This window comes from Nothobranchius furzeri, chromosome 2 (genome assembly GCF_043380555.1).
Source record: "Nothobranchius furzeri strain GRZ-AD chromosome 2, NfurGRZ-RIMD1, whole genome shotgun sequence".
Classification (NCBI taxonomy): domain Eukaryota; kingdom Metazoa; phylum Chordata; class Actinopteri; order Cyprinodontiformes; family Nothobranchiidae; genus Nothobranchius; species Nothobranchius furzeri.
The window spans coordinates 79,094,118-79,120,543 of NC_091742.1; the positions used below are offsets into that span (position 1 = coordinate 79,094,118).

Sequence of the window (26,426 nt, forward strand, 5' to 3'; positions counted from 1 at the left end):
CAAAAAAAAAAAAAAAGAGGAATGTAGTTGTGTGGACTTGTATCTACCTGTGAATTATGATGTTCATAAAGGTTCTTGTGGTGGTTCTCTAGTGGACTCGTGTGGTCCCAGGCTTTGCAGTCACGTTGCAAAACAAACTGTTGTGAGCTCTTTCTTTAGGAACAGTGAAATAATCCCAGGGTGGGATCTCCGTGGGAGTCGCCTCTCATCCTGCATGCTCTACACTTGAATCATGAAGGTACAGAAACCAGATGACAGCATGTTTTTGTTTTCTTTTTGGTGAGTGGAGGTGTTTACAGAAGGAGCATCAGGGGCATATCAACTAAAACTTTGCAGCTTCTTAATGTATTGCTCTTATTTTGACATTCTGAATGATTGTATCTGTAATATAAGAATAAGGGATAAGATGTATTTAATTTTTTTGCCTTGTCTGTGGTTAAAACTTATTATTATTACAAATATATCTATATTTTTTGTATATCTTATTTTTCCAAATGGTAATCTGTGAAGCTGTCCTGGCTTTGCTGCTTCCCCCTTTGAGAAACTCCTGAACAATCACGCATATCAATGCTGTTCTGTGTCCTTGCATGCCTAACTTAAGCCTTCCTTCGCCTCACAGTGGAAAACGCCTCAAAAAAGGGAGACTGTGCAAACTTTAGTAGTGTTTTCAGAGCGGTCTCAAGAGAAAACTTAGAAATGGAGAAAATATTAAATCACATGCAAAAAAATATTAATTTTCTGACATAATATAGATGTAATTAGTATGCACTTATTATGTAGTACCGTAATAAATAAGTATAGTTTTAAATGAAATGCCCTGCAGGGCAAAGTCATTAAAAGTATGTGTTTATACCTCTACTCTATGCATTTTGTTGCCAAAAGAGGACCAGCACTGTTTCTTAGATTGTTGGTTGGGATTTAGAACAAATTTTAATTTGGTTAAATTACGACACAATGTTGATCAAATTCCTCTTGTGTATTAGCCAAAGGGACAGAAGCTAAAAGGTCAAATTTCATTAGAATTATCATGTAGGGTCAATGTATTTAAAAAGTTAGCGTTCCAGTTGTTGGCAAAGATAGCATAGCTACCTGGAGTCGAGGAGTAAAAGGTGTGATGGAGTATGCATGTGTAGAATTGGATGGATAGGAGGATGGTATACAAACTATGTACAGGAGAACCTTGAAAGATGAGAATATGGTGTAAAAGTTAATTTGTCAGTAATTCAACTTAAAAGGTGAAACTGATATAGGAGAGACTCATTCCAGCTAGATATTTCAGCTTTTATTTATTATAATTGTGTTTATTATGGCTTACAGCTTATGAAAACCCTACATTAAAAATCTCAGACAACTGCAATATTGTGAAAATGTTTAATATTCTAGACTCAAAGTGCACCATATTTTATTTTTTTTTATTTCACCTGTATAAAGTATGGAATGTGTGTACACGGCATGGTATGGTATATTAACAGTATGTGTACATGGTATGGTATGAAATGTATAAATTGTATAGTAATGGTATGTATGTATAGATGTGGATAATTTGTAAACGTAGTTAAGCTCCAGTGACCTACTACTATAATTCAAAAGCTGTCAAAATGGTTTCAAATCCAGCTCTTCTAAAGAACTTTGACCCCTTTTAGTTTCTGTCTGGTTGTACGATTCATGTATTGTTGAGGTTAGCTAAACTAAAATAGGTGCTAAGACTCGGTGGACAGTAAATTGTCAAGAAAATAAAACATATTTTTAGAACTACAGTTACATTTAAATGTAGACAGCAAATATGTTCACTTTAAATCTAAGACTTGTTAGCTAGCAGTACTAGCTTAAATGTTGACGTTAAAGTTAGCTACAGAGTTGGTCTTTTTTGCAGTGCCTATTCAACATTTTTAAAAGTGTATGAGAGGCCCCTAAAAGCTAATATTTATAACTTAATTTGCTTTAAATTGGTGTCTAAGCAGCTAGATAAATGTTCTATGAGGAGAGCGCGGCGGCGGGTCCCTGTGAGGCGCTGTAGATGTTCAGCTGTGGTAGGATCGTGCTGCTGTATCTGTAGTGTGCCAGCTCTATGCTATACACCTTTGAGGCTTTAGTGGTGTTGTGCCAAGTGTGTACTTTGAGTAACAAGACTTTCAAGGTGTGTGTGTGTGTGTGTGTGTTTGTGTGGGTGGGTGGGTGTGGGTGTGTTCATGATACGCTTCATATGCATTTCAATGTTTACTGTACCTTGCCTTGCACTTTATGACACAAATTTAAAGGGGAAAAGACATTTGCATACGTGTGTGTGATTATTTTGAGTGTTTACAAGCTTTTTTAATTGGAAATGGTATTTTATTTTGTGTGCTGGTAACATGTAATATCTAATCGATCGTCATAAAAATGCTAAGTATATAGAGACGTAAAAACAAATGTTTTCTACACCTTACGTGTGATAAGTCATTTCACTGTCAAAGATGTCCTCGCACCAATCAGAGCTAAGATGTTCTAAAAACATAGGCAATTCTAATGTTTGGAAGTTGAAGACAAGATATTAGCATACTTTAGTGTTATTTATGGATTACAATTAAGTTGTTTACACAATGAAGATGTTTAGCTTGTGTTAAGCTGATTTTCTGAGTAGAGTTTTTATTATTGCCTTGAACTGTCGTATTGAAAAAGATTAGTGATATTGGGGTGTGCATATACATAAAAGCCATTTTTGAATAACCAGTTGCCTGTTTTTTAATGATTTTATTGTTTTAAAGAAATATTTTTTGTCCTTATCTTTTGTGTAAGTTATCAAACTTAAAGAAATGTGATTAGTTTTTTGTTTTGTTTTTGGGGAGGGACTCAAACGCCCCCAAGCTCCTAACCTGGAGTAGAGAAGAAACGGTCAGCAGAGGATCATTTTTAACGAATTACAAACACTTAAAGTGCATTTGTGCAACAGTATTTAGAGGAGGACCTTGTGAACCCACCCTTGGACCTGAGACTGTGCACAGAGCCAGAAGTCAGACTAGATGTTGCACGACCTTGTTAAGCTGCGAGGTGTTTTCTTGTGTTATCATGTGGTGTGTAACAAAGATGGTCGGTTCAACCCTCTGCAGATTAAATGATTTATTCAAGTGTGAAAGTGTCTGTTCATCTCGTTTGATCCATCGTGGCCATGAAGGTCTCTCTACAATTATTGGTTAAATGAAAATTACAGAAACTGTTTTTATTTGTTGCTTTAAAAACAAAATGAGTTCAAAACCACTAAATCCCCTCTGGTCAGAGTCACTCCACATCGGCTTCTCCATCCTCCAGGTCTGGCATGTCTTCATATCCCTCCTGGTCTTCTTGCTTCCTTTGCTCCTGTATCTTTCTCTTCTCCTCTTCTGCCCTCATTTTCTCCTCCATCACCCTCTTCATCTCCTCCTCCACCTCCTTCCTTTTTGAATTCTGCATCTCCTGCTGCTTCTTCATCAGCCCTTCAGTAATCTGCTCTGTTATTTTCTGCTGGGTGACTTCGGGCGCCTCTTCCTCGTCCGAGTCGCTGATGTCGTCATCGTTGATGTCCCAGTCTGGCTGGTAAGACTCTGGGATTTCCAGGAAGTCTTCCTCTACGGGTTCTGGTTCAGGTTTGTAGTTCGGGTCCTCCAGTTTGCCCCAGGCCACCTGGTCAGCCTTTCGAAGCGTGATCTCCACTTTGGTTGGGACCATGTTGACAGAACTCTGTTTCACATTGATGACCTGAAAGTTGAAGTAAAGAATCTTACGCTTTAATATTCCTCCTACTTTAACAAATTGATCCCAACCAAGGGTCAAGTCAATGCAGCTATTTGGAGACATGTTTTATTGGAAATGGGTGATACGCACCCCCCAGAGGTGGAAGTTTCTTCTGAAAATCTTGTTGCTCTCAAACTGGATTTGACATGAGACCTGCAGAGAGAGGAGGCTGATGAGGGTCAAGTTACATTTGGGGTTTTATGCACATAAAGGCCGTGTCGCATAAGAGGCTCCTGGTCAGACAAAAGCAATCAACTAACAAATTTCCCCACTGTGGGATCAATAGTCTATTGTATAACATAGGAGTATGGCCTAAAGGTCTCGCATAAAAATATGTCAAACTTATTTTTGAAATATGACCGGCTGCAGATGAATGCTGAACATGAATGTTTTCTCAAACCTCCACCCGCATTAGTTGCAGAGCGGAAATGGACAGAAAAAGAAGGCACCAGTCACGTTTCTGTCATAGGCAAATTGAGTATTCATGGCCCCGCCCAAATGGGTTGCAACTGCAGGAAACCTTTATTGATTGGGCGAGCATCTCAGCTAGTGGAAGCCATCATTTAATTTATCGTGAATTCAAGCGTTATCACAGCTACCACTAAAGGTCTGATCTTGCAGGAGAAAATGTAAGTGTGCATTCAGATGTTGGCGTTCTAAAATGTTCCATTAGCAAATCCTCAGAAAGTGGCTCTTCGACTGCTGCTGGGACTCGGGATCACAGACGGCAGTGCCACCGATGATATTTTGGCCTAACGAAGGGTTTCATTAACAAGAGGAGCGTCTTGTTGGTGTGTGCCAATCTGTGGCACAGCAAACGACTCATTCATTCATACTAGAGATCACAGCAGATTACTGGAAAAAAAATAAGTGAGAGACCAATATTGTTTAAAATGTGTAGATTTGGGGTTGCAGTGCCCCCTGTGGTGGCTAAAGGGAATAGCATCTTAACAGTATCTTTACTCAAGGGAAATGCTAACAAGCAAAATCACCTTTAGATCAATTATAACAGAAAAACTTAAAAACAAACCTTCAGTTGAACCTGTTTACGTACAAGCTAGCTTCAGCAGGAAGGCGTGTTAACACATTACACACCCACCAGTAATTTTACCTCTTTAAGGTGTGCTAGTGCTAGCTTTCCTGGTCAACACCTTCTGATGTTTTTCCTTTATTTACAACTTTACATGTTGGAGCTGTAACGTGAGGAAATATGGGTTTTCTGTACCAAAGGTTGTACTTGGCCCGGCTGGGTCAAAGCTGGGTCGCGCAGAACTTTCACCCACAGAGTGAGACCTTTGCCGACATGAAGTCTGCAAGAGTCTGCTGCAAACCATAACATCTGCCACCTGCAGTGCCAGAATATGTTGTTCTCATGGAAGCTAGTCATAACATAACAAAGTCTTAAACTTCCTTTTCTTTATTTTAAATGTTGAATAATCATTATTATCATTTTGCTCATTATAAATGTGTTTTAATCAAATGAATTATTATTATGCTTTGGTTAATCATAACTAATGAGGCAATGCTTAATTAAATAATGTTTGAGGATGTTTGGTAACGACCTTCACGCACACACTCAAACACTCACAAACACACACACTCTCACAGTAAACTCCAAAACACATTTGCTCTGACGCACAAGTTTTGCTTTGAGAAGAAGGTTTTTGGTAAGTTTTCAGTTCTTAATTCTATAAAATTTGGTTATTAATTTATTAAAATTTATTTAAATTAATCCAGCTAAAGATGGCTGCCAAAGCTAATTCACCCTAACTAAGGAGAAAATGGCTAAAGCTAAATTTTACAGATATTTAGCTGACATTTTCTGTTAGTCATTCACAATACGTCTATAATCGTTCAACAAATGATTAGAGCTTAAAACTCAGACGACTTCAGTTATGCTCATGGACAAGTACACGTTCATTTATTTAAGAATCCCCGTTAGTCTTCACCAAAGTAAGAGTAAGAGATTATTCTCAATCTGGAAACAGAGAAAGTTTAAAATTTGATAAAGGAGTTAGTTTAGCATTAATGATGCTCTTAGTTACGCAGCTTACTCTTGCTCTATAACACTGTTATGAATGTTGCTGTGTGATGTGGCTCACCACCGTCTGGTTGGCTTCGATGCTGCAGGAATCAGGGTTTGAGTTCTTGGCGTAAATCGTTAAAACAACGCTATTCCCAGTCTGGTGCCAGTCATATCGACACGCAACCTTCTTCTTGTCCTGTAGACAAACAACAGTTGGTCACGGAGGAACATTTGGTTCGACCTGAACATCTGTTCTTTCATTTGAGGACCTAAAACATCTAATGTGTCTGTTCCCAGGTGTTGCACCTGCCTGTTTAGGGATCCAGCGGTGTTTTGCTGTGGTGCAGCCCTTCTGGTCCAAGAAAGCGTCAAAATCTGTTGTCTTTATGCAGCAGCAGCTCCAGTATTTATACCTAAACAAAGACTTGATTGGTCAGTAGCAGCTGTGGGATCCAGGGAGGAGAAAACACCAGTCTGATCCCCATGGTGGTGGTAACACTACAGGGATCTGCGGCTAGAGAGCTACTTAAACATCTGAATAGTGTTCTGATTACCCGCCTTTAATTACTCATCAGTTTATGCTCGGATCACTTGATCTACATAGATTAACGTCTCTCTGTAGTAGAATCCATTTAGTTGTTGTCTAAAGCTCACCTGGTGTAGGTGAAAGCTGTAATTATGTTTGCGGTGTTTTGGGAAGACGAGTAAATCATTTTAGTCTCACCCTTCATGGAAGACGGGTGCTCCAGGGTGGTGGGTGCAGGCCTCCAGGTCTGTGTCCGGGCCTTGGTAGATCTGAATGAGACGAGGTGATGTTAGGTAGACCGTCAGGTCAGTAATCAGTAGCTGGCTTGTATTTAATCTAGTTTAATCTAGGGTTATTATTGTTGAAAACAACAATCTAGATTTAAAAAGCTTAAAACAGTTTCCCTCCTTGTTTAAGGTGTTTCACACCAACTTTAGCCTCTCAGACCAGCAGCAGCTGAAGCAGCCTCCAGTCTGTTTTATATTCTAGAGTCAGCAGAAATCCTCCTCCTGTCTGCGTAATATCCCTTTATGTTTCATTAATAAGCCTTTGATGTAACAGCTTCTATAAAGTGGAGCTAATTTTATCCCATTTAACCTGATGGCGTGTTTCATCTGAGCTATCATTTTTATATAGAGCAGCTAGCTGATCACTGCTGGAGGTGTTGTTCTGAAGCCTGACCACTAGATGGAGCTGATGAAGCACATTTGCTGAGGTCTGACAGCTGGGTCAGTGCTGTTGGAGGAGGATGGGGTTTCACATTTAATGGATCAGAGAAAAGCTGCAGCATTGCTATTAAAAACCCTGAATCATAACTAAAGTGACCAATAATCTGGTTTAAAATCAGAGTTTTAAAACAACTGAAGTTAATCAGACTGGATCGTCGTCATGTTTATAGATTTTTATTTCTGTTCTCTTCTGAAGATGTTAGCATACATGCTAAATCTGGGATTTGTTGTTATAACTAATCACTTCTTTTACTTTAGCAGTTTGAACAGAAGAAGATGATCTTTTATGTAGCGCCTCTCAAGATAAAACTCATGAGGCACAAAAAACAAAATTAAAGTATAAAAAGATTTGAAAACTAATTAAAAATATATTTAAAAGGAGAAAAAATTAAACAGTCATGATAGTTAAACTACATGACTGATTCAGGTGACTGATTCTATTTCACTCTGAGCCATGGGAAGGCTCACACATGAAGGGGTGAGCTGTTGTTTTGATTTAAAAAATAAACTAGATTTTTTTTAGACCTCGTTTCCAACGTCGAGCCATAAAGACACAACTTGTTCCCATTTCTTTAACTAGATCTATAAAATACAATAAACACAGCTTTGCTTTAAGGATCTTTTATTCTTTGTGTTTTATTTTTGAAGCAAATTTGTTTATGAATAACTTACTGTGTGATTTTTCTGTAATGGGTGTTATTTATATCACCTTTATTTATTTACAGCCAGTAACAAGGGGCTTTTAGCTGTAAACTAGGCCTGGTTCAGATAGCTGACGATTCTCATCTTATTTCTTAAAGACAAGATTTTCAGCCATCTTGGGTGGAACGCTCATTTAATCATTACATTTGCAGCTTCCGATTAGCAGTTTTATCTCCTGATATTTGGACATCTCACCCCTGATTGGCTAAAAACAATGCAACTCCAGCTCTGACTCTGTTTGCTCTGCAATATTACTGTTTTACCTCCACAGATAACACAAGCCTGAAGGAGTTCTGCTTTGTGGAGTTGTTAATGCCAACGATTAGCTTCCACTAACTGAGATGTTATCTGCCGTTTCCTGGATGCTAAACCAACAACATCCTTCCCCGTCGTCAGTCAAGATGGGTGAGTCCATGAATGTTAAGTGACAGTGTGATGTAGATCTGGGATTTTCTAATCCTAGAGTTTCACCATCTGTTTTCCATCAGAAGATAATGCAGGAGATAGGTGTAGGAGATTATTTTCGTGTTCAGCCTGCGGGGAAAACTCAGTGACTGATTCTAATCAGAAATAATCATTAAAAGATGGGTTTCAGTGAACCACACCTTTAAATAAGAATGTACCACATATTGACCTTTGTTGGTCATTATTAACAAATGAGTGTCTGATACATCAAACTGGGTCAAAAGTAACAATAGAGGTTTATTTCACATCTTGTTTGCATGTGTGTTTTTTGGGAAACACACACACACAAACTCACCGTTTTGCAGCCGGTGTTTTTGCAGCGCGTCCCATGCACGACGCTCTGTCCCTCTGTTGGAGAGGACAAGGAGACGTTCAGTCACATCACATCATCCATTTAGGAAACAAAGCTTCAGACTCAGGTTCCAGCAGGAATAAACCTCCCTAAGGTCAGACACTCTGGTGTCATCAAACCGTCTAATTATGTCTTTATGTTTTACGTAGGAGACAAATGTGTTCATGTCACACTAATCAGACCATGACTGCTTTAGAAGCTGCTCTAATGACATAAATATGGTTCCTTTTCTCTGGTCTTAACTTACAGATTCACTTCATCATAAGATGGATGTTGTGTAACAAAGGGATGTGCTGTGACTCCATAGTAAGAAGCTGTTGTTTCCATGCTTGTTAATGGGCAATGAATGCAGCAGAGGTGCATTCAGGAAGCGTGGGAACTAACCTTTTTGCTCTGCTTCTGTTCTCTGGTTGATGCCCAGCTTCTCCAGCGCCTGGACCAGTGATGCTGACACTTTGTAGGGCAGCTTGGTCATAGGCTCCTCCGAACTGCTCTCACACACACACGCACGCACGCACGCACACACACACACACACACACACACACACACACACACACACACACACACACACACACACACACACACACACAGGTGCTACAGAAGCAGGCCTGCAGGCTGGTCCAAGCTGTTACCCTCTGCATTATTTATTCTAGCGATGCAGCAGCCAGTCTCACTCTGACCTCCCTGAATCAATTCTTACTCAACAGGAACCAGACTAACAGGGATGTCTGAGCAAACTGACGACCACCAGCTGAGAGTGAATCCTCGTCACACACCTGGGTCTCTCTCTCTTCAACGCCTCGGCTGATTTGGGACCCTGGTAGATGATCTCCTGGTTGTTGGTGTGTTTAACGTCGGCCTTATCTGACAGCACCTCCGGTCTCAGAGGCTCCTGGGGCTTCACGTTGCTGTGGCGCCCGCGGCTGCAGCCCTGTGGTCCAGCCAACCAGAAGTCACGTTAGATCAGGAGTTCCTAGTGTTCAGATGACTCATGAGAAATACTTCTAGAAAAATCTTAAAACGTGAACGAAAAGTGTGATTATGGCTGAACTGACACCCACGCCAGTTTTCACTCCGCTCCATCTGATAAAGGTCATTTGTGTCTGAGCTGACCTGGTCTACATCAGAGAACATGTGAACTGGTGTGAAGCTGACTGGAGACTGGACTCAAAACTACATCATACTGGAAAAGAACACCAGGACCATCCTTTTTTGTTTGGCGCTGGCTTTTCCAGTCTTGTCCAAAACACGAGTGTCACTGTTCTTAAGAGTGTTTCCGTGTCTTTAGCATGTTCAACACGTTTGAAGACTTAATTCTGCTTTTTCAATTCCATTTTCTTTGTTCTTACGTATACACCGAGTAGAAAAACTTTGTTTTTACCTTTAGCTGACAGTTTGGGCTCTAGTCGCCTTCGCCAGAGCATCACAGGTGTATTTGATGATGTTCATCATGGTCCACGTCTCCATGAACAAGGACTAAGGACACGGGCAGTAGAGGACGATGTCTCCATCTACCGCCCACAGATAAATAACGACCGAAGAGCCATTAACCAGTCCTGTGACGCTCTGATGAAGGCGACGGACTGGAGCTGAGACTCAGCTAGAAAGGTGAAAATATCTCTCTCTCTCTCTCTCTCTCTCTCTCTCTCTCTCTCTCTCTCTCTCTCTCTCTCTCTCTCTCTCTCTCTCTCTCTCTCTCTCTCTCTCTCTCTCTCTCTCTCTCTCTCTCTCTCTCTCTCTCTCTCTCTCTCTCTCTCTCTCTCTCTCTCTCTCTCTCTCTCTCTCTCTCTCTCTCTCTCTCTCTCTCTCTCTCTCTCTCTCTCTCTCTCTCTCTCTCTCTCTCTCTCTCTCTCTCTCTCTCTCTCTCTCTCTCTCTCTCTCTCTCTCTCTCTCTCTCTCTCTCTCTCTCTCTCTCTCTCTCTCTCTCTCTCTCTCTCTCTCTCTCTCTATATATATATATATATACAGTTGTGGTCAGAAGTTTACATACACTTGTAAGAAATATAATATAATGGCTCTACTGAATGTCCCGTTATTTCTAAAACTCTGATTTTTCTCTGATAGAGTGATTGGAACAGATACTTCTTTGTCACAAAAACATTCATGAAGTTTGGTTCTTTAATGTCTTTATTATGGGTTAACAGAGAAAAGTGATCACATTTGCTGGGTCACAAATATACATACAGCAGTGCTAATATTTGGTTACATGTCCCTTAGCCATTTTCACTTCAATTAGGCGGTTTTGGTAGCCATCCACAAGCTTCTGGCAAGCTTCTGGTTGAATCTTTGACCACTCCTCTTGACAGAATTGGTGAAGTTCAGTTAAATTTGATGGCTTTCTGACATGGACTTGTTTCTTCAGCACTGTCCACATGTTTTCAATGGGGTTTAAGTCAGGACTTTGGGAAGGCCATTCTAAAACCCTTATTCTAGCCTGATTTAGTCATTCCTTTACCTCTTTTGATGTGTGTTTGGGGTCATTGTCCTGTTGGAACACCCAACTGCGCCCAAGACCCAACCTTCGTGCTGATGATTTTAGGTTATGTTGAAGAATGTGAAGGTAATCCTCCTTCTTCATTATCCCATTTACTCTCTGTAAAGCACCACTTCCACTGGCAGCAAAACAGCCCCACAGCATAATATTCCCACCACCATGCTTGACTGTAGGCATGGTGTTCTTGGGGTTAAAGGCCTCACCTTTTCTCCTCCAAACATATTGCTGGGCATTGTGGTCAAAAAGCTCGATTTTTGTTTCATCTGACCACAGAACTTTCCTTCAGAAGGTCTTATCTTTGTCCATGTGATCAGCAGCAAATTTCAGTCGAGCCTTAAGGTGCCGCTTTTGGAGCAAGGGCTTCCTTCTTGCACGGCAGCCTCTCAGTCCATGGAGATGCAAAACACGTTTGACTGTGGACAATGACACCTGTGTTCCAGCAGCTTCTAATTCTTGGCAGATCTGCTTTTTGGTGATTCTTGGTTCACTCTTTACCCTCCTGACCAATTTTCTCTCAGCAGCAGGTGATAGCTTGTGTTTTCTTCCTGATCTTGGCAGTGATGAAACAGTGCCATGCACCTTATACTTACAAACAATTGTTTGCACTGTTGCTCTTGGGACCTGCAGCTGCTTTGAAATGGCCCCAAGTGACTTTCCTGACTTGTTCAAGTCAATAATTCACTTTTTCAGATCCATGCTGAGCTCCTTTGACTTTCCCATTGTAGCGTTTGTGGGCGTTTGTATCCAATGAGCCCTATTTACCTGGCCTAAGAGAAGTCACCAGCTGTAGTCACTCATAATCAGTCACAAGAAGTTAAGAGGCCATGCTATGAAGCTCAGTTCACTGACACGTTTCTAAGTCAACAAAATTGCTAGTTCATGTTGCTGTATGTATATTTGTTACCCAGCAAATGTGATCACTTTTCTCTGTTAACCCATAATAAAGACATTAAAGAACCAAACTTCATGAATGTTTTTTGTGACAAAGAAGTATCTGTTCCAATCACTCTATCAGAGAAAAATCAGAGTTTTAGAAATAACGGGACACTCAGTAGAGCCATTATATTATATTTTTTACAAGTGTATGTAAACTTCTGACCACAACTGTATATATATATATATATATATAATATGCATATATATATACATATTATATATATACATATACAAATACATTTATATATATATGTATATACATATATATACATATTTTATATATATACATATTTTATTTATATATATATATATGTAAATACATATATATACATATTTTATATATATATATATATATATATACATTTATATACACATATGACAGCACGGTGGATGAAAGGGAAACCGTGCTAGCATTAGCACGTTTGGGCAGCAGTAGCTAAGGAGGCAGAGTCCAGTAATCGGAAGATCGCAGGTTCTCTGTCTCTGGACAGAGAATTCTACTGTTGTGTCCTTGGGCAAAACACTTAACACACCTTGCCTGCTGGTGGTATCGGCAGCCTCGCCTCTATATGTGAGCCTTGGGCAGCAGTGGCTACATTATAGCTCATCACCACCAGTGTGTGAATGGATGAACGACACACTGTAGTGTGATGCACTTTGAAGTCCTCTGACTCAGAAAGATGCTACACAAGTGCGGGTCATTTATGTTCTTAGACTCCAAACTGAACTAAGTACCCACATGTTCTTGCCTGTAGCTTCTTGTTGTTGCTAACGTTGCTACTGCTACTCTTGTCACTGGTTTTTCACTTCTTGGACATGTTCTCACTGGTTGATTTCAGACCCGAGTCGTAGATTTTCTGACACTGCTTGAAGACTTTCAGAGACTGGATTTGGTCATCAATAAGCAGTTGATGGGCCGACCACAGACCTGCAAATCGCTGTTTTTCATCACGACTCCATTCACGACAAGAGACACGTCTACAACGGTTAAAACAACGCAACATCTGAACCGGGCTTGAGGAGGTCAGCAGCCAAACAGTGACGGAATTGAGACAGTCCCATGTCCTGGTGTCACTACGCCCCACCCAGGACTTAAACACACTGCTATGACACCAAAAAACCAACATGGTCTCAACCTTCTCACGTCTGTTGATCCATCACACTGTAAAGAAGATCCTGCAAAGAGCACTGGTCCATTTTTACGCCCATTTACAGCCATCTTCATCCAGAGGGAAGGAGCCCAAACAGGAAGAAAAAGCCCAGCTTCTATAATTAGCTGATCTGTCCGTAGCTATCAGAGCAGCTTTCTGCCTCCTGGCTCTTAATCTTAACCAGTTCAGCCTGCTGGAGCTCAGAACACAAAGCAGCACGTGGATCTTCTCCTTTCCTGGCCTTTCTCCCTTAGCTACACGCTAAAGTACCCGCTCTATGATGGCGTTAGCTCTGTTTGCTAGCAGGCAGGAGCTTTAGTGTGGTATTAACTCTCCAGAGTTTGTTACCGATGCACCTTCAGCTCTGAAGGCACGACTCACTGGTCTCTGCGATTGAAAACGTCTAGATGCATAAATAATAATTAGTATTAGCTCTCTGCTCCATCACTCTGCTGTTATCAGTCTGAAGTGAAGTATCTCCAACTCTGAGTGCCTTTTACATGGTTTCTTTTTCCACCAGTGCTTTTCTCTTTCCACCGCATTAAAGTTTCATCAAAAGATCTGAATATCTTCGGATCATTTCCTCTTCCCTGAAACACACAGAGGATGTTGAAATCAGAGCAACCTTGAGATGTTACCTTGATGGAGAGGAACTCAGAGAAGTCTGTCGTCCTTTTCTTACAGCAGGACCATCCCTGTAGGAGCAGACAGACGTGAGCGGTGCTGCTCCAGATCAGACCAATAAAAGACCTTGATCTGACGGTTTACCTTCAGGGCGTCATGGAAGATGGGAACTCCAGGATGGAAGAGGCAGGAATCTGTAGGTGGGGAGAACAGGAGAGAGTACCAGCTGTTGTCCTAAATAAGACCACGGCAGCCGTCCTCCCACAGACACGATCCGTCTAACCCTCTCATCTGTTTTTCCAGCTTTACACATAAACAACGATCTCATATCTGGGTCTGATCACTCATTTCTAACAGATTATAACAAATCTGCATTTTTCATAACTGCTCATTTCCATCTGATTTGCACTTCAAGGCCGGAACGCAGCGGGAACGTGGTCACGAGGGTTCCTTCCCTCTGAAGCAATGAATGAATCTGACGTTTTCACAGCCTACAGTTGGAACGCCTCGGCCTCGTTAGGGTTATAGGCTGGTTTCAACTAAATGAAACACCAGAGTAATGAGTCCATCACTGAGGACGAGGACCGGACTTACCGTCCTTGTTCTTGCTGGGGTCAAACGTCTCCCCACAGCCTTTGTTGTAGCACAGCAGAGCCATGTTGGCTTCTGTCCTTCTCCGTCTCTGTTCACAAGTCTTCCTCTTGAACACACCTCGGCTCCCGGTCTTAACCTCGTGGTTGGACCTCCAGAAGCTTCTGTCCCCGTGAGGGAAGGAGCGTTCCAGAAGGACGGATCTCCTTCTGGAGAGGGGACAGAGGGGCTCCTCTGAGTGAATGGAAGATAAAAATAGCAGCTCGCCACCCCCATCTCACTTTACAGCTGTTAAAGCCTATCTGGGGTGGAGGCTGTCACCAACGGGCCCAGAGTGGTGGAGCTGCTTCTGCCACTTCCTGCCCCTGGCTCTGAGACATCTGTGTCCAAATGTCCACGTGCTGGGCGGAGGCATCTAAAGGAACAACGGTAGGAACCCAGAGAACCCCGGCTTCTGGAGCCTCATGCAGCCATTTGGACCTTCCACTATGGCCTCTAAAAACTTCTGCTACAAAGAATTAGAAAAAAAAACATTTTTAAATGTAGACAAAGTGAAAGCTGCAGCAGTGTTTCAGGGTTTTCATTTCCTTCCAGCAGAATGACACTAAAATGCGACATCTACATAATAAAACCTCTTCACCAACCCCGGGTTTAGGCATTTGAAGTGAAGTCATTAGTTACTTGTTAATGAAACTAATCAGAAAATAACAAACCTCTCAATGGCTGAAATATGAAATGAAGTTTAAAAGTAAAAAAAAAATAACTAATGTTAAAACAGCTGACCAGCTTTTGTCCAACAGCGGCTTGTTCTTACTTTCTAGGCACACTTGCTTCGACAATTATAACTAGTGATGCACCGATATGATATTTTTGGGCCGATATCCAATATTAAGACCACTGTTATGGCCGATAACTGACATGCTGACACTAACGCTTCTAAAATCAGCAGGTTGTGTGTAGAATGAAAATGATTAAAGCTGAATTTACATTATTATGTACACACAACACACACGTTTACGGTTCTGAGATGATTTCTTTCACGGTCACGTGACTAAACAAATACACATCAACCCCCTCACCCTCTAAAACAGGCAAACAAATGGAGACGAGATGGGAAAAAATATCGGCTGTTAATATCGGCTCGGTTTTATTTATAGAACCGATACCAATATGTTCAAAAATGACCAACATCGGCCGATATATTGTGCATCCCGAATTATAAGGCTTCATATTCTGGGGTGTTCGCCTTACCAGTTTACTTGTTAAGGACAGTTACAGCTGATCAAAGCGCTGCATAATTAAAACAAGCTAAATAATCACCTGTAGGCTAAATACTAAAACCAGGTTTAGGAGTTAAAAGCCAAGGACAAATGGTGCGTTTTGAGATGAGGTTTGAAGGCGGTGACTGAAGGTAGTTGCCTAACCTGGAGAGGCAGAGCTCCAGAGTTTTGGTGCACATACAGAGAAGGCCCTTCCTGAGGGACAATGAGGAGAAGCTGATCTGCAGGTGGCAGCAGTGGAGCAACACACTCAGACAGGAAGGGGCTTGACTGTTTAAGGACTTAAAAGCTAAAAGATGAATTTTAAACTTTATCCTAAACTGAACTGGCAACCAGCGGAGACACTTGACAATCGGTGTAATGTGGTGACTTCTATTAGCTCTGGTCAAGAACCCTCCTGCTTCATTCAGAACCTGCTGGAGTCCGGACAGAGCAGCTTTGCTAATGCCATAAAGGCAGGAGTTAGGGATTCAAGCTGGGATATGATAAAGGTGTGGACCACAGGTTCTAGGTGACAGTTACTCAGGATAGGCAGAGTTTGGAAATTCGACTAAGATGGTAAAAACAGATTTTAAAATTTTTAGATTTTACTGTAACAAAGGAGTTTGGGCTCATTGGTCAAAGCAAAGGTTTTTTTTTCTTGGGTTCAATGCCGTCTTTAACACCAGGACGTAGATTTTCCTAAAATAGCAACATAAGATGAACAGGGCTCCTAACGCCATCCATCAGGGGTTGTGGTGGGACTGATTTAGTGGATTTTATCCAGAACACATGGAGACAAAGTGCCGGTCTGAGGCTGAGGAATCACACAGACATTATTCACAGGGGCAGAACCAGTGCCGTTTGTCAGGTTTGCCTCACCCTGAGCGATGCACTTCCTCCTGAACGCCACTTTGTCATCAACAGAAAACCCTGAAATTCAGCCAAATGCATCAACTCGTTAGACCGCCTTTATGTGGCTCAAAACAAATGTACAGGAGCCGTTTCATCAGTCAGGAGGTGGGACCAGAGCTCAAATCCCTCGCCGTGTGATTGTTGTTGGAATACAGAAAACGACGTGTTTCTGGGTCAACAGGAGGAAACTATAGAGAATTGTCCCAAACAAACAGTGAAGAAATGGAACAATGAGCATTCCCAGATTCATCCTGTTTACATGGTTAAAAGTTAATTATCAGTCATTTATTTAAAGAGCAAGTTACCCCCAAATCAACTTTTTTTGCTGATAAACTAAATAAGTGTCTAATTGTGCTGCAGACATGTGTAGTCAATAATTTTGCACTTAAAATTAAAAATGTCGCCTGAAACTGTCAGTGTTGTGCCGTTGTCAGGTAAATGCACTGCATTTGAATTAAAATCTGCCATAGCTATTGGCTAAGAGGTACCCTAGAAGGTTAGCTGGGCTGCATGGTGGCGCAGTGGTTAGCACTGTTGCCTCGCAGCACGAAGGTTGCAGGTTCAATACTCGGCTCGGCTGTGGCCTTTCTGCGTGGAGTTGCGTGTTCTCCCCATGCATGCGTGGGCTTCCTCCGGGTACCCCGGTTTCCCCCACAGGTCACAACATGCCCTATAGGTTATAAATTGTACGTCGCTTTGGATAAAAGCGTCTGCCAAATAAACATAGCTGGTACCATATGATGTCACAATGTCGTTTGTGTGTGTATTTTTTTAGCGGCTCCGCCCTCTCAGTCTGCTAGGCAACAGCATTTGTTGCATTTTTCAAACAGGAAGTGGGAGGGGAGTAATAATCTGGTAGGGGGTAACTTGTTCTTTAAAAATGTCTTATTTAAAATGGTGTTGAAGCAGTTTAATTGGATTAATCGAATTCATGGTTTTAACTTGTGAAAAAAAAAACAAGATGCCGAGCTGAAAAACACTGAAGTCCTTAGAGCTGATGAAGGAAAAGACATTTTGGTTTCTTGGAGATTTTTTCATCAAATATTAACTGTTTGAGTAGAAGTCTAAAAAAAGTACTTTCAACTTTTACCTCATTTACTTACTACAGGACTGATAAGCTAACAGCTAGCCGGAGCACAGCCAAGACCGTGGTGAGTTGCTGCAATTAAAAAAAAATACTTCCAACGTCATCTTTTGCAGGAACTATTCAATTACAGACACTGGAGCAGTTTTAAGATGGCAATAAATTTCTTTAATCTCTGCTGTGTTCAAACTAGCAGTTAGCTCATCAGTCCGCTAGTAACAATTTATCATTTTTACACAGAAAATGCATCAACATGGCTGAAATATTTCTTTAACCCTTTGATGCATAATGGTCACTGCAGTTTACAGGTACTCAAAATTGTTATTTATTTTTGCTAAGGCTTTATTGCATGTGAGCTTCTCCATTTGGACTTCAGTAAGTCAAGCCACCATATTTCATGTTCAGACTACACGCTGTCCACTGAGGTGGACATGTAATAAATTATTAAATGTTACAAAAAATATTTGTTGAAATTTGTTTCATTCACACCTAAAGATGAATGAAAAAAATAGTTAAAATCATGGTTGAAGATTTCATAATTCATGCATCACAGGGGTTACGTTGACTCTGGCTAGTTTCTAAAGCTGAAAGAGGTAAAATTGTGACTTCTCCAGCAGCTGTTAAGGAAAGACGAACACGTAGGAATGAAAAAAAAAAGACTTTTTATTTCTTTCAAAAAAAAAGAGAAAAAGATAAAGAGGAAACAAGTCACCTAGAATAAACAAATATACTGCTGTAAAATAAAAGCCCATTTTTTCTAAATCAACTGTAACACTTGTTTGCTTTTCCATGCTTGATACACTCCATATATTTCTGCTTTAAATAAATAGAAAACATGTACAAAGAGACGGGGGAAGGAGACAGAAGAATAAAATGAGAGGTTAGCAGGTTGATCTATGCTCCAAAAAACATTTGGCATCGCTGAGAAATCACGGCTGATCCTGATGTAACGGGGAGGTCTGCAGCCCTGGAAATCCACACGGTGTGTCTGATCAGCAGCGTACAAACATACCGATATGGTGCTACCATCATCCATGTACAAGAACAACAAAAACAGGAGTAAATGAACACAGTAAGAGTTGTCATTAGTCTTTAAGCTGTATGTGTGTGTGTGTGTATTTCTCTATATACTGAAAAGTGAGGCAGCAATCAAGGGTTCTTACTGAGAAAAAAACACATAAGAAAAATAATAAAACGTGCACAAGAGATCTCTGACGCAATACACCGACCGACAAAACGAAGATCCAAGTCTTTGTTCTTTTGATTTCAGGTTCTGACTCTGGGGCAGCGACCCACCGATGCGAGCTGCAAGAGAACAAGAACGTAGAAAGTTTGGCAACCCTTTGTGCCGTCTGGCTCGTTTATCGTAAGTACAAAACGTGCATCATGTCAGCCCACACAGCCGGTGAACCCGCTGACCTGGACGGCCAATCACTGGTTGAGCTGAATCGATCTGTCCTGACAAGACCGTCGGACACACGGGGGACGGCAAACATCAGACATCAAGGTTTCTCCTCCATCAACCACGGTCATGCTACGACAAAGCAGGGACCAGCTTACAGAACCCACCCTGACCCAGAGCTCCCAGCACTGATCCCACACTAACTGGGAAAGCACCAGAAATTGATGACCGCTCTGGGAAACTCCCAGCTGCTAATGTGAGAAAGTATCTGAGCATTAAAGGAGGAGGTGTACTAATAGAGCCGTCACGCCTGGCCCAAAAACAAATCACCGCCACGATGAAACTGGAATAATTACCAGCAGCTCCTTCAGCGCTAAAGAGACGAGGACGTGAGCCAGAAACAATTAGCAGGCCCCCAAAAAACCAAACTAAATAGCTCTCTCCCTTTGATATGTGATGACTGAGAAATCACTCGACATGAAACCAACCAGCAGAGAAAGCTGAATGTAAAAGTTTGGACCATAAAAAGGAACATTCTTGACCTGAATACCACAAATACCTGCTTCATTTCCCCAAACCAATTACTTCTAATGTCTAACGAGGTGATCAACGACCATCCCAGCTCCAGCTGGACCTGGTCATAAACACCCAGGGCTGGTCCTGGATCAGTGCCCCGAAAGCACCAAATTACACCACAGTACTGTAGACAGTAAGATGGTGGGCACAATGGGAGGAATAGAACGTATAGTCCTAGAGTCAGGGTTACCTCGTTAGCAGAATTATTTAACAACTAGTAAACAAACTTGGAAGTCACCCATTTTTACTTGGTTACACATTAGTCGACCTATAAATCTGTCATGACCCAACGATGGTCAGTTTCCCTTTGGAGATGATCAGAATACATCTTTAGAGTCTACTATGTGTTTGACCTCTAAATATTGGGGAAAAAGTTTAAAATTCACTTCAGTAAAGTGAAAATTTTACTAATTTTGTCTTTTGCAACTCCACGCAATATTTTTTATGAAATTTTCTAACGCAAAGTTACTCAAAAGTGACCGATTGTCCCTAAAGACACAAACTAGTTGGACAAATTGTGATGAGGCAACAGCTGACTCAGCCTCTGCATACTTATTTTTTATAAAAGTGGTTTTAAGCTCGCACACGATTCTTGTTGGATGCTAACGTTCAGCTTTTCTCCATCGTCTACATTCATTTCTGATGCAGGGAAGAAGACAGAAGAAGAAATGTGGGAGGTTTTTGAGAGCGTAACTAGAATTGAGCTTGGATTTCTCTAAAAACCTGGAAATCCAAGCGTGTGCTTTACCGTAATGGTCCAATCAGAGACCGTTTCTGAGGAGGAAACATACGAATGTCGTTTAGAACGAAGGGAGGAAAAATATCTTCAAACGTTTGGAACAAATTCTACAGCAAAGATTGAGAAGTGACACCACCAAGCCAAAGAGCCTCTGAAATGTTTGATCTACAGCTACAGGACAGAGACACCGACGGGGGGAGGGTAAAGAACTATCGCGTCTAGACACCGGCAGGGACTGGATGGGACAACCTACAGCGGGGAGAGACGTCTTCCACAGGGGTTCGATAAGAGAGGCTAAGCTAACACAAGACCGTGACAAGAAACCTTTAAAGATCTACGGACAGTGACGGGTGTGACGATCTACACAGGAACCAGTAAGCATTTTACATATCTACACAGACTAATTACAGACCAAGCGGGCCAACTAAATAAAAGCTTCTAGAGAGCGACGGGACCAGAGGGACTGAAGGGACGCTGTAGAGAGACTTCACGGGAGACCGGACCATGAGCCGGACTATTTACCGGTGGGTAGGTGGGCCGGAATGGCAAATGGGGAGCAGGGACGGGATTTACAAAAAAGCTTCAAGTTCATTGTTAGAGTGGCAGGAAATCAACTTTCAGTTACTCGCCAAAATAAAACAAACTTTATTCTCCGATACCCCAAAACTATTCCTAGAAACGTCTAATCTCTAACGATTGGACACCAATGGAACTGGTGACGGCTCCACTACTGCAAGGTAGCCTCTTCAGTGCAACTTTTTTTTTTGCATGTACATTTTTGCAACAACATTTTAGTTTTAGAAAAAAGAATTCAAACATTCGCCTTTAAACCTGATCCCAGAAATAGCCCTCAACGAACAACAAAACCTTTACAGAGAGCATTACACGCCAACAGAGCAGCAGTAGAAGCTGAAGGGGGACGGAGCGACCATCAGACCCCGGCATGGCACTGGTGCACAGGTGGAGTCCAGGATGCAGCCTCCAGCTTTCAATCAGTGCAATTTAACTTGATTTAGTCGCATTAAGTCCACTAAGTGCTGCTGTTGTCATCCATCACTTAAACACTGATTTACCACGAGGTCGTGCATAAGGAAAACGCTCTTATTTTGAAAATCTTAATAAGAAAACAAAACAGAGCAGGTCCACATGGACTATCCAAGACATCAAGGTTAAAGTTCTCATCATAAAGGTTTTAGAGTCCAAACACACAAACCAACCCGTTTTCATTTCATCTCCTCGAGCTGGTTTAAACGTCTGCATGAAAGTGGGGAATGTTTATAACCCTCAGCACAGCTTCTCAACAGACTGCATCATCTCGTTAGCAACACCGCTAACTGGCTGAAAGCTAGCCAGGAAGAAGAACTCCCTTCTGTTTGGTACAGCCTTAAGGAGACACAAACTCATTTGTTGCAGGCAGATCAAGTAAAATTACAAGAGTTATTTGCTTGCAGACATCAAGTTGTTCAATGATTTAGGGTCGAATATGAAAAAGATCAAATAGATTTTATTTTAAATTACATTTAATTAAAGACCCCCCCCAACCCATGAAGCCCAGTTGGATCTGACACCCCAGAACTGAACACATTTTGGTGTGAAAAGAACCCGCCTCTCACCACACCCGACTCCGCAGCTTTAGGTGGAGAAAACAAAGACTTTAGATCCAAAACCACAATTGCTTTAGAAGCCCTGATAACATTCAACGAGCAGCTGGTGAGAAACACGACTGAAAATACTAAACATAATAACACCTACAGGAAAACTATTGAGAAAAGAGTGAAAACAAACAGTGAAGGAGGCTGGAGAGGAGGGTGGCTGGAATGCTTGAAACAACTGCTACACACACACACACACGCGCGCGCGCACACACTCTTGTCCTCTCATAAGTGCTCCTAAGTTGCTGTTGCAGGCGGACAGTAACCCAGAGAGGACAAATAGCACCAGTGTGAAATAAAGCTAATTCTCCAGCAGAGACTCTCCAGGGGCTCACGTTCAGATCTCCGCCCTCGTTCCCATCAAACATCCTCCATCGGTAGGTTTTTAAACATAAATGAAACCACACACACACACACACACGCACACACACACACACACACACCCACCCACACACACACACACACACACACACACACACACACACCCACACACACACACACACACACACACACACACACAGTTGTTTCAAACAATGACCACTCAGGACTATATCTCCTCCTCCTCCTCCATCCCTCCAACCCCATGTGATGTCATCTTGCTCTTTCCTCTGTTGAGGTGCCTGTCGGTGATCTTTTCTGTCTCTTGAGTCGATTCACTTGATCAAATCATCCGTCCGTCCACCTGATCGTCCTCTTCTGCTGTTTGTTTGTTGCTTTTGGCACTCAGCTTCCCCCTGACTGGATTACATGAACTGCATCTGAACAGACCAGAAAGTAATGAAAACAGGAGAAATTCTTATTTATTTGCATAAATAAATGTTTTGCTTACAGGCTTGTGGAGCTGCACTAGAACAGACTTATGTCTATGGTGCGAAATTCAAACACAATATTTACAGGGTATCTGCAGGTTTAAGGGAGCCAAATTTAAGACTTTTTAAGACCTTTTTAAGGCCACTTTGACCAAATTTAAGCAGTTTTTTTTAAATTAAATTTAAGCTATAATTTCCAGCTATTGCCTGGAACGTCGCGAACGTGGGATTAGCCACCCAGTTACCATTAAACTTGCACTTTCCCATGGCGCAAGCTCCCACTAGCTTAACCAGCTAATGTGCTCTTCTAAAAATAGTCCCCTTTCACTGAATGTGTACGGTTCTGCTTACGCCAACATCGTACACAAAAAATGCTGAACACTAACTAGAAATTCATGAATTTTTTTTAGAAATAAAAGAATCTTGCTTATTGGGTCTTTGGTAATTTAAGACCTTTGGAAACTGTATTTAAGGATTATTTGTCATTTTTAAGGATTTTTAAGGCCTTAAATTTGGAAAAGCAAATTCAAGACTTTTTACGACTTTTTAAGGACCCGCGGATACCCTGTATTTAGTCTTTCATTTAAAACATATGTGAAGCCAGAGTCTCACTGACTTGCATTTGTAGGCAACACAAAATTGCAAGAAAAAGCACAAATTTTTAGGAATATTTAATATTGGCTTCTTTACCGACATCTGATAAAGTCAAACTATTATTTTCCGATATTATCCAATAGCAATGTATGCAGAATCCCCCTCATAAAAATAGAAAAACTAAACAATTTTAGTTGTACCAAACAAAAAAATCTCTAAAGCTAAACCCTTTAAACGTTTGGGTGAGAAGGGCAGTAGCTGAAGAGTTTGATGTGCAAAATGGGCATGGTTTGTAAAAATGGTCATATTCGCTATGATTTCATGCCAATGTTGACCGATAACTGTAGGCTGAAGATAGCGGATGTCCCTAAAACCTTTTGCTTGAATCATATTGGTTGGTGACTTGTGACACTTAAGAAGATCTTGTCTTAAGTCAAAGCCATCTATGTAATTAACATTTTTGACCATAACTGTAATCGTAATGCAATTTGGTCACAAAGCTGTTTTAATTTTGTCTCAATTTAGTTCAAATTTTGTTGCCAACTCTCGCCAAAGTGGCATCGCTTGTACTTTGACTCGTGGAACTGAAAATGGTTCCTGTTTGGTTCTCCTGCTGAGGTTTGTGGAGAGTGATATATAAATCAATTGATTGAATTACCTTTTCAAAATCAGCATTTCTTATTCAAATTCTTCAAACTTCCAACAAAACAACAATGAGACCTTTGAAGTGGAAACTGAACGTTTTAGGAACGCTCATGAATGTCATTAAAATGTGTCACAAACACACACAACAAGGTAGACAGGTGTCTGTCTACAACACGTAAAAAAGAAAAACTACTGCAGGAATGCTACCTGGGCTCCTGGCATGGGTGCAAAGGGGTTGGTGGGTCTTAGAACCGGCTGGTTGTAGATCATTGGCTGTGGAGCCATAACGGGTACCCCACCCATCTGACCCATCTGGGGAGGGACCTGACACGAGACGACACACCCAACAAAACGATGAATACAACCTTATTGTAACATTATCATTAATGTCGAACAGGATTAGAGAAATAGAGGTGAGGAGGATGTGAACGGAGGGAGGACATACTGACCATTCCATACACAGGCACTTGTGATGTGGTCATGGGGAACGCCATTGGAGCTGGAGCCTGCAAGACAAACGCATCACCTCAGAACAAAAACAGAACCCAGTTCAGCTTTTTCATCCCCTTTTCACACACTTATACTCCATTATGTAACGTTTAGAGAACACACAAAAGAAATAAAATATCAGCTGGAGCTGCTCATGGAAAATGTACTTAATGTTCAAGTAAGTGTATATTCAGCAGCATGTTGAGAGCCTGGGCTGCTGAGCAGACTCCTGCTGTGAGGAGTCATTATCGCCACTTTAAAAAAGAAGTGGTGCAATAAACCCATTTGGTTGTGCACACATCACATCTACTACACCTGAACGAGCTTCCGATTCAACATCATGAGTGAGCCGAGGCCCTCACAAACCCGAAGCTGGCTCCTGCGCGATGAAGGGGGTTATTTGGGAGTGAATGGTAGTTAGGGTAAACGTCTGTGTGCAAATGGAGGCACTTCCTGTCTGACAAATCACAGACTTCCTGCAGGTCAGCCTGGCCTTCACAGACCTGATTTTAAAGGAGACTGAGGCATCCGAACACGACCTTTCAGAGCTACGGATATAAAACTAGTCCCAACTTCCGAAAAAACAACATTCTAATAAAACTAGCGAAATAAGTCCAATGAATAAAATAAAAAGCTGCTTCGTAAAGTTACATAATACCCAAGCAGACCTACAGAAAGTGATGGATTACATTAATTAAGGCGATGCTGCGGTGGGTTTCGGTTTGTATGGGTGAACGTGAAACAGCAGCAGCATTATCCTTTAATTGCTGCTCATGCATGAGCACATTAATCAGTGTTTTAAACAGAGTTACTTAAGCTGCCGGGTCAACATAAACAGCCTCTGCTAACATAAAAGCCACAATGACTGGCTTGAAATTGTTTACTAAATGTGCAGTAACATATAATGAATTGCGTTTTGAAAACAGTTGATAAAGTGCTGAGTCAAGCTGGGTTTACACGCAACTCCTCGTGCCACTTCAGGAAGTTGTCTTCTAACTTGCTTTAGAGAATGTTTTCTTAAACCCCTTTTAAAATCTTAAAATAAATATTAGTCATGCGTGACTGTTCCCATGATAAAGATTCAAATAGGGCAAGAAAAAACAGGTTTGGGTGTTTTTGGGTGTGATGCATCAGTGGTTCCCAACACTTTCTGACCCATGGACCTCCTGAGCCGTTATCTTGTACCAAGAGTAGACACTTCCTCAAATGTTGACGATTTCCCAAGAGCAGAACGTACAACTGATTATAAATGAAAATAATTTCATTTAATATAATGTCAAAAAGACATTCTCACATATCAGATGAACTTCAGCAGAAAAATTACTTCTAAAAATTATTTAAGAACATTTAACGTTCTAAACGTACTTTAACCTCCTGGGACCCAGACTTGAATTTAGTGTTATTTAAAACAAGAAACATGTCTAGCTATTACAGATTAGTTAACTGTAATTAACAGAAACAAAATGACTAAAATTAAAATACAATAATAATTCTATAAAATTATTTTGAAATATCCTAAAAAAAGAAATGCAACTAAAAATTTATAAATAAAAGTACAATTAAAGTCAATATCAAGTGTATATAAATTAAGACATAAAGTAGAAGAGAATTAATTTTTAGAGTGCGAGGAGCCAATTGATTATTATTATTATTATTCTGAGCTACTACAGCAATCAATTTCCCTCTGGGATTAATAAAGTATTTTTGAATTGAATTGAATTGAATTGAATGTCCACTTATGTGGACACAGGGCTCTAGGAGGTTAAAAATAAACATTTAAAGTAGTTTTTATGCTGTGTTATGATTCATTCTCCAAACATAAAAATCCTCAGTAAATGAATGAAGATGAAGATATTTAAATAAAATACAAGTTGAATGTGATGAAAACACAAAATTATAAATCATTTGAAGTGAAGTGA

The 26,426-nt window shown here is 41.0% G+C and overlaps 2 protein-coding genes across 8 annotated transcripts in view; both read right to left on the bottom strand.

Annotated features, from left to right (window-relative positions):
- Positions 1–3,081: 3,081 nt before the first annotated feature.
- Positions 3,082–14,594, bottom strand: zgc:92429 (cysteine and histidine-rich domain-containing protein 1). The gene is made up of 11 exons (XM_015946349.3): positions 14,347–14,594; positions 13,897–13,946; positions 13,767–13,823; positions 9,324–9,478; positions 8,931–9,034; positions 8,490–8,542; positions 6,498–6,568; positions 6,084–6,186; positions 5,850–5,969; positions 3,838–3,900; positions 3,082–3,711 (listed from the first exon to the last, which is right to left on the bottom strand). Exons 1-11 carry the CDS (start codon positions 14,408–14,410, stop codon positions 3,256–3,258), a joined length of 1,296 nt encoding a protein of 431 aa, XP_015801835.1. The 5' UTR covers positions 14,411–14,594; the 3' UTR covers positions 3,082–3,255.
- A 7,945-nt stretch (positions 14,595–22,539) lies between these two features.
- The window catches only part of si:ch211-200p22.4 (phosphatidylinositol-binding clathrin assembly protein), a 129,843-nt gene continuing 125,956 nt past the window's right edge, over positions 22,540–26,426 (bottom strand). For all 7 annotated transcript variants that reach the window (XM_015946343.3, XM_015946341.3, XM_015946344.3 and 4 more), the window contains 3 exons: positions 24,468–24,524; positions 24,226–24,342; positions 22,540–22,728 (listed from right to left, as the gene is read on the bottom strand). In XM_015946343.3, the coding sequence (XP_015801829.1) occupies positions 22,714–22,728; positions 24,226–24,342; positions 24,468–24,524 (189 nt within the window). In that variant the 3' untranslated portion in view covers positions 22,540–22,713. The remainder of the gene's footprint in view (positions 22,729–24,225; positions 24,343–24,467; positions 24,525–26,426) is intronic.